This window comes from Alternaria postmessia (genome assembly GCF_024291825.1).
Source record: "Alternaria postmessia strain BMP 2775 chromosome Unknown scaffold_97, whole genome shotgun sequence".
Taxonomy (NCBI): Eukaryota; Fungi; Ascomycota; class Dothideomycetes; order Pleosporales; family Pleosporaceae; genus Alternaria; species Alternaria postmessia.
Window position 1 is genome coordinate 1574 of NW_026260170.1, and position 8508 is coordinate 10081.

At 51.4% G+C, this 8508-nt stretch overlaps 4 protein-coding genes across 4 annotated transcripts; all 4 read right to left on the reverse strand.

Moving 5' to 3' along the window:
- Positions 1-285: 285 nt before the first annotated feature.
- J4E82_009656 (uncharacterized protein) lies at positions 286-1998 on the reverse strand (the record flags this gene model as incomplete). The annotated part of the gene is made up of 1 exon (XM_051735879.1): positions 286-1998. The coding sequence occupies one exon, from the start codon at positions 1996-1998 to the stop codon at positions 286-288; it is 1713 nt and encodes a 570-aa protein (XP_051584327.1).
- A 774-nt stretch (positions 1999-2772) lies between these two features.
- On the reverse strand, positions 2773-3432 carry J4E82_009657 (uncharacterized protein; the record flags this gene model as incomplete). Its single annotated transcript, XM_051735880.1, has 1 exon — positions 2773-3432. The coding sequence occupies one exon, from the start codon at positions 3430-3432 to the stop codon at positions 2773-2775; it is 660 nt and encodes a 219-aa protein (XP_051584328.1).
- An 872-nt stretch (positions 3433-4304) lies between these two features.
- J4E82_009658 (uncharacterized protein) lies at positions 4305-6449 on the reverse strand (the record flags this gene model as incomplete). The annotated part of the gene is made up of 2 exons (XM_051735881.1): positions 4305-6205; positions 6260-6449. The coding sequence occupies 2 exons, from the start codon at positions 6447-6449 to the stop codon at positions 4305-4307; spliced, it is 2091 nt and encodes a 696-aa protein (XP_051584329.1).
- A 1103-nt stretch (positions 6450-7552) lies between these two features.
- J4E82_009659 (uncharacterized protein) lies at positions 7553-8508 on the reverse strand (the record flags this gene model as incomplete). The annotated part of the gene is made up of 3 exons (XM_051735882.1): positions 7553-7568; positions 7627-7856; positions 7909-8508. The coding sequence occupies 3 exons, from the start codon at positions 8506-8508 to the stop codon at positions 7553-7555; spliced, it is 846 nt and encodes a 281-aa protein (XP_051584330.1).

Consider the following 8508-nt stretch of genomic DNA (forward strand, 5'->3'; position numbering starts at 1 on the left):
TTGTCAATTCGTAGTTCGCAACAACTTCTGGAGTGATCCCGGGCGCTGGTGAGCTTACCGAGGGTTTCATGGAGGAAATTCTTTTGGAAAGGTGAAAAGCAAGGATCACGTCTAGCTCATGCGGAAGTGCAAAGTTATGTACGAACAGGGGGGACATGGCTACATGACCATTGCCGGAGCTAAGAAAAGTAGAATAGAATACAGGTTGAAGAATGCATACAGCGGCCAGGCAAGATGCCATGAAGCTCAGTTAGAAAACAGACAGACTGATCTAGCGTCTATCGCTCAGTAGTGTAACGCAAAGTTCCTTGCCTGCTTCTTCCCCTTCTTCCACGCGGTACTCTCACTCGTCCCATTAACCTTCTTCGCCAACTCCGCATCAAACTCCGTAACGACACCCTTTCCAACCGGCTTGCCGAGGTTATCGCTCATCGGCCTGACAACATCGCACCTCAATGCCTGCGCAGGGCTCATGCGCTCCATCTTCGTGTTGTTCGTCTGTATGAAGAGCCTTTCGCGCGAATCGGCACCAGTGTACGGCTTCCACTCAACAGCACGGTTAGCGCGGTCAGTGTTGGGGTCCAGGTTGCGGATGAAGCTGGTCCAGTAGCTGCGCACTTGCTTGATGATGGGCGCGTTGGTGGTGAAGTAGCTGGGTGGTTCGCCGCCGTCGGTGCGGTTTACGCCCCAGAAAGCGTATGCGTTGACGGTGTGCCAGGCACCATAGCCGGCTGCCTCGTCGGCTGGGTCTTGTACGGCGTACTTGTAGTTGTACGTCGGTACGTCGTCGCGTGCGATCGCGTTCTGGATGTTGCGGGTCGGGCAGTGGGTTCCGATGTCGCCGATGGCGTCAGCAGCGTGTCGCCAGTAGAGTCCCTTGCCGGGGAATGAAGGCTTCGCGGGCGTCATGTAGAGATCATCGATGATCGAGATGGAAGAGTTGCTCAAGCTTGGGTCTTGGTTGGCTACCCATTTGACTGCATCGGCTGTGGTGTTGAGATCTTCTGGCGCGTTGTACTTAGTGCCTTCTTGAGCGCAGGTGCCCATGATTGTCGGAACTTTTGCGTACTTGCCCTGGTCGAAGAGGTTCACAAGCGAGTCGGTGTAGAGGTCGCCATCGATGTTGGGGTTGAACCAGCAGTTGGAAGAACGAATAGCCGACTCGTTCAACGCACGTAGACAGGAAAGGCCGTCCGTTGCATTGGCGCAACCCTTGTCTTCGAGCAAGCACTGGTATTGTTCCTCGCCCAATTCCGGAGTGCGCATCGTAACCCAGCCACCCGATTCCATGATACCGCCAGCAAACAGCTTCTTGCCCGTGTTGGCCGCCATCATGAGCGCAACAGACGATCCACCAGCACTGACTCCGTCAAGAACAACATGGTCTGGGTCACCACCGAATTGGTCGATATGCTCCTTGACCCACTCGAGGAGCTTGATCTGGTCGCGTAGCCCAGCGTTAACATCGCCACCTCCTGCTTTAACCGCTTCGCTGCTGAGGAAGCCGTACAAGCCGACGCGGTAGCTGAATTGAACAAAGACGACCTGGCCATCTGCTACGATCTCAGTGGGATCCCAGTTCGCGCTAGACTGTGACGAGAAGCCACCTCCTTGGAAGAACACCACAACTGGCAGCTTCGAGTCGACGCGGGCCTTGGAAGGCGCATACACGCTCAGGTAAAGACAGTCTTCAGCAATGGTGAAGCGGTCGTTGGGTCCAGAAACAGTCCAGTCGTCGGGACGGCTAGGTGGGCATGTTGCACCGTGTCTAGTGGCGTTGATGAGACCGGAGACGATAGGGTCTTGCGGTGCCGCAAATCGGCGCTCACCAGTAGGTGGTGCGCCATACTGGATGCCTTTCCAGGCAGAGACACCAAGCTCTGAGTCGACGACGGCTCCCTGATACTTTGCGTAGCCAACATCGACGAGAGTGTTGACGGCGTGCGCTACCGAAGAGAAGCCCGCTCCGGCGGCGAGTAATTGTTGAAAGTACCTCATCTTCAAGATGAATACTGATCAGATAGAAACGAATGTGAATGAGCGGTGCTCTGAGAAAGAATGGATAGGTGCGAAAGGCACGAAAACTGAAGAAAACGAATGTAGAAACGATTGACTGGTGCATCGTTTTTTCCCTACCTATGTTGGCCATATAAACCTACCCCTCTGGATCTTCATGGAAGCGTTCGAAACATATTAAGCCCGTTATAGCTGGGTTATCATATACATGTTGCGTTCGGTCCGTACGCTGAATGAGCGTGGAAATTGTGCGTTAATGTTTCTGCGTTGTTCAAAGTCGGGCCGTTGAGCGATACGGCGATTGAGCTGTTTCACGGTGGCATGGCAGGGCGGATAGGGCCCGACCTAACTTGAAGCAGAAAGACGCCATGACTCTCAGGGTCTTTGCCTAACAACCGATCATGTTCGTCCGCAAATCACGGTCTCCGCTCCGCTAGGAGACGGTTTGAGATGGAATGTTGATGCGTTGATGCGAAGGAGCGAACGCGCGGGGAGGTTGACAGCCACGCCAGACATGGTTATGTAAGCGACCTAAGAGATTGCGAGGATTGCCAAGCTGCACCTAACCCGAGTGCCACTTTACAATCTCATTCACGGAATTAGGAAACCTATCGTACACCGGAGTATTTACATCGTGTTCCGCCCATGATGCAGCCCTAACACCAGATCTTCGGATTGCGAAAGTCCGACATGAACGCCTTAGCCATATCTTGATCGCCAAAACCTTTCCGTAACATATACCTGTCCAAATCGCGACTACAAATTGGAGGCTATATTGCGTTCATGCCACCACTCATACCCTGAGGTAGTGAAGCGAGACCAGAATGGGTAACCTCCGGCGAGGAAGTGTTCTCGGTATACGCGTTGAGTGTACTCAGCATAACATCCGGATGTATATCCCAGAGGTCTCCGGTCTTCATTACGCGCGTCGGCTCTACCCTCATCAAGTGTCGTAGGTGTGTCGTTCCATCTCTTCGACTTCTTGGCGAACTTAGAACGCCGGTGCCGGTCGCGCATAGGGTCTGGCCGAGCTTTGACATACAGAGCCATGTCGTTGTAGAAGTGGGCATCGACCAAGGCAAACAGCTTGCGAATCCTTTTGGCGTAATGCTTCGGTAGACTTGGACGTTCGATCTTGATCCATTCGACAAGGCTCCTGACCTCGTCGAATTCCCAGGTCGTCCATAAAGAGAACAGGCCTCGAAGCTTTCGTTTGGAGCTTCTCCTCACTCCATACAGTTTCCGAATCTCGATGTATAGCTGTAGCCGAAGGAAGGCACGGAGTATACGATGGTGCTCGACTTTAGACAATGTGTCGGCACCGTATCGACGAAGGTCTCCGGAGGCATACCGAACTGCAGCATTGCCTATCGTTATCTTGGCGAATTGATCCGTCAAGGTTTCTGCATCGACCATTTTTGATACTTTCGAAGAACGGCGACAGCCTGACTAGAGCTATCTACAGACACGTGTGGGTTCTCATCGACGAGGTTGTTTGCGAGAAACTCCGCTAGTTCGTGTGAGCGTAACTTGTTCGTGTGCGTTGCCAGTAGGATTGTAGTAGTCAGGATTTGCCGAAGCTGACCAGCGAGATTGTCGTGTCGCTTGACTGCCCTAAACTGCGTATTGAAGTTGCAGCGCACTACCTCTCTGACTTCCGGGTGTTCAAGAAGTGTGTAATAAGCTTCGAAATGCCCATCGATAATGAGCAGTTCCAAAATATAGCATCGTAGCTCAGTCGGTAAGTCGAGCATCAGATGTAGGCCATCATCAGTCGCGTTGTCGGATCCAGGTGTCACTATTGGAAGCGGCATGGCGCAAGAATTGGAGATGTTGTCCTTGTGAGTAATCGTCGTGAGTATCTGGGTGCGCTGAAGCTAAGGGAGATTCGCGCGAGAATCGTTTTGTGGGTGTTGAGAAAAGATGGGAAAGCTTGGGTGTGGCTATATACTCGACCCCAGTGGCACCTCCTTTGGTAGCGAGGACCGAGCCATCCATCGTTTCCGTATCTCAGATGATTCCCAAACGAGTACGTATTCTCGAATGAAAAAGAAGCTGGTGGTATGGCGTACATGACCAGGTCATGCAGGGGCTCAGAGGTATCCAAGTAGCACACGCAAGGCAACGGTAGCGAAGCTAGGTAATGTAGCCTTCCAGTCAAACTTTAGGTACAACTGTTGACTCCCACGCGCCCCTTGTCGTCTTCAACTCTTAGATTACGTATCTTGCCTGTGGATGATCATTGTTCCCTTGCTCATCTATTCATTACATACGTCTCTCGGCAAAGGCTATGCCAGAGTAATCAATGCATGCTGCCACTTACTCGACATCACACTCATCTTCCTCCACCTCTTCGCGACCTCCGCGATATTCTCCCCGCTAACATGCACATCGACCACATTGATCCTAAGCTTCCACACTCCAACCCTCCTCCACGTACCTTCTTTACTTCCAGGCACCAACATTAACCCAGCCAGCCGCCGCTGAACGTTATTTTTGCCCGCTGTCCTCGCAACCTGGAATTCCGCCATCAACGCATAGATTGCGTTTCGAGGCGGCGAAGGACGGCCAGCCGGATCATCAGGATAGTATTCCAAGACTGGTTCCCAACAAAAACTGCTTCCAGAAGAACTAGCAGTATGTTGCTGCAGCCATCGCATCTGTGTCGCCAGGTCAGCTGGCCAATCCGCCTTGACAGGCAAAACCAACGCCGCAATCGTGACTTGCAGGCCGGAAAAGTCAAACAAACTTCCCTCTGGTACACGATCTCTCCCCAGTCCCACAAATCTAAACCCCTTGACTTCTGCCCAAAAGACATCGTCCCAGCACACAAGCTTCGGCTCGCTATAACTTTTACACCGCACCGCCAACTCGTCATCTCCAAATAGAAAGTACAGTTGATAGTACCTCCATATGGGAACCGAGAACCACGACCAGCTCGGTAGTTCTGGTTGGACAACACTTTCTTCAATTTCAGTTGTCCACACCGAACTAGGTAACCCACCATTCTGCAATCCATTCTCGCGACGAACAAGCGGTACCATTTTCTTGTCAACATACCAGAGGAGTGCAATAGGTATGACTTCCCACCATAAGCCCGCTAGATAAGTCAATTGCCCCAAGTTGGAAAACGCACGCGCTACACCAGCAAAAGCAATGATTCTGTCTTTTTCAAAAGATAGTTTGCGAGACCGATATTCGTCGACTAGATTTTGCCAATCCATCATAAAGGACAAAACCGCAGGTTCACTCAGACTGCCTCTCTTGTCCCTCAAGGCACTCAGCTCATGTATAGTTTCGGGAAAGTATCGCAATTTTCCTCTGTCCTTGCGCTTGGGATCCTGAAGTGTGGTGGCATGGACGTCGGTAATTGGACCGAGTATCTCATCGTAGAAACCTTCCGAACATTGCCACATGAGATTCTTGTGTCCAAGAAGCAAAGTCCGTGGTGCTAGGAGGTATTCCTGAAATGTCCATGCGCGGTTGAAAAGAGGCCAACTGCGTTGCACGAGCCAGTCTTGGGCTTTCTCCTCCGGTGCGTAATCTCGGCGAAAAGAAGATTTTGTGTGTTCCAAGTATATACCGGGTGTTTGCGAAGATGGAGAGCGGAAGACACATGGGTTCCAAACCCGCGGATCGTCACGTTGGCTGGGTTTAGTGGGTGAATGCGGCGGGAAGAGAAAGGCGAGATTGGCCGTTGCATTCCCGTACACGATGGCCATGCGACGCGCTTCGTGGGCCCAGTCTTCGGGTGAGTCTTGGATGATGGTCAGACTGTCTATCCAAAGGTACTTGTATCCAAGGGCAAGAGTAACGCGCATCGCTTCTTTATACACATCCGAGGCTTCAAACTCCGCACGTGGAATCTCCTTTTGAAAGTCTTTGAGATTGGATCGCAGTAGGCGAAGCTGCCGCCTGTGGTTATCTCCCCACATGTAGCTCAAGACAAGATAGTCGAACCGTTCGTTTTGCATGTTACAACGGAGGTGGATGGTGGACTTTGTAATTTCAAGGACTCGCGTTGGTCGTTGCTGGGGAGTGTTGATTGTGCTCCTGTGAAATTCTTTACAGTTTGTGTGGCCTCCAATACAGGTTTGAAGCCATTGTTTGGCTTTTGACATGTTATCGCTTGCAAGAAGCGGTGCTTCCTTTGCGGTAACGTGGCTGTCGAATGCTCCTATGCTGGCGTCTACTCTCGATCGTCAGCCTATGAAAGCACAGGAAACGCAACTCCCAAACTCACTATTGTAAGTCCGGAGTCTGAACGTGGCAAAAGATTTTCCTTCCTCTGCCATCTTCGTTTTCCCCTTCTCAAGAACCATCCTGACCAAGAGATCTGTCCCTTTTTGCGTTTCTGGGCAGAAGTACACTCCTACGTCGCCGGTAGGACGTATCCCGAGTTCAGCTCCAAGCTGCAACTTTGCAAAGACCATCTTACAAAAATGGCAAGACAGCGCTGATTGTGAAAGTTGAGTGACGGTAGATAAGCTCAAGGCAGGCCACGACGAAGGAGGTTGTCCATGGGGTCTCTGCAACCAATCCAAAGCACTGCATTCTCTTGACAACTTGCGACATCTTTCACATAATAGGTGAAGAGGAACTGATGTCTTGCGTGTTGGTGATGGGGTTGACGAAGAAATGTGTGAGGACGCTGAATCGCGGCGGAACGACGACATGAACGAAGGCATGGATGGTTATACACTTAAAGGGAGAAAAATGAGATGAGACACAACAAGCCCTTTCTTATCCTTATAGTTACTTGTACGCAATTTCCTGTATCTTCGATGAGGCATGATCGTCCCAGGAGCATACTGAAGGGGGTGGGCGCTTACTAGACGCCCAGTGAGCGAGCCGCTTGTGTGGCACAGCAACACGCCCACTTCTGCATCTGCATCTGCATCTGCATCTGCATCTGCATCTTGCGTGGACGAATTTGAGGTGAAGAATTTTCAAGAATGACCATTCAAACACAAGGGGTTGATGAGGTGGCAATCGTAGCGGAGACATTTTGGTACAAGGAATGAAAAAAGAGGCGTGCAGAAGATGAAGTCGGATACGGAGACAAGGAAGTATATACTGAACATCAATAAATAAGGATTGGAAAGAACAACATGAAACGTCGAGAATAAATCTCGAAAAACTAACATCATATTGGGTATCTATCAACACCCTTCATCGCAATCACAGTCTTCTCATAACCAAGAAGCCCTGCGGCCAACCAATCTAACCGGAAACGCCAGTCACGGCAATGCATATAAACAGTACCGCGTCGCTAAATATATATCAGGACATAAAAGAGATGAGGTTCATCGCTGCAACAAGCTATGCGAACATCCTGCCGTCATGCCGGAGTGAGATGAAGGCAGGGGCCAGGGCGAGCATTGTACCGTGCTGAAACTACCAGGGTCGGAGGTTTGATGTGATCCGATGACATAGTAACGCCGATGTTTCACCGAGGTGAACAGTGAGAAGAGACCGCGAGGTGGGTTTCACGGTTGAGGTAGGTAGGCGGGGATATCTCATGGTCTGAAGATATTTAGAGGATACGACGTCTAGAGGATGTTAGTAAGTCTACGCATGCTTGGCTGTAGGTGGAGGAAGGGAACTTACTGTCTAAACAACGTCTCGAGCGCAACCGCACTCAGCTCACTATCATCCGGCAGCGCATCAACAAGTGGAATGATATCCGCAAACTTCTCGCCGCCTTTGTATGCTAGTACAGCTGGCACACCCGCGTCCTCGATCTCTGCGTCGTCGTTATACATCTTGACGAAGCGGACAGTGTCGTTGCGTTTGGCGACGTGGAGCATGCACTCTTCGAATTGACGACTCATGTCGGACTGTAGATGGGTTAGTTGAAGTGAAGTATGCTGGAAAACCATCGTTGCTTACGTTGGCATCGTAAATAAAGACAACAACCACAGTCCCAGCCGCCGTCTTATCAACAGCATCCAGATACCCCTCTCCATCGACAAGCGGCATGCCGCCATATATCCTCCGACTCGGACTGTTCGTCCTCGACCGTATCCTCTCGCCAACATTCTGTAGCTCACGTAGTCTTGCCTCACGCCACTGCCTCATGAAGCCCTCATCCATATCATCCTCGCTCCCCGACGAAGCGCTCTTCTCATCCCGATACGCACTAACATTATACTGCGCTGGCTGCGCCGCACTCTTGCTCTTCCACGTGAACCGCCTCGCCTGTTTCTTAGCCTGCTCAAACGCCTGCGCATCAGCAATGACACCTTTGGGACCGGTGTTTGCTTCCGAGCGGAGGTTCGGCATGTAGTAGTTTGCCCTCATGTCGGCTGGGATGTCGAGTTCGTCGTCTGTATCGACCTTTTCGAGGTAGTCGTTTGCGCGGCCCGGGGATTCAGGGTCGCTGATGTCAGAGTCGTTGTCAATGTCCTCTGGGTGTGGGTTGCGGTCGCCGAGGTCTTCGTTTCTGCGTATGAGGTCGTTGAATTCGTCTTGTGCGGCGGTAGTCGTCAT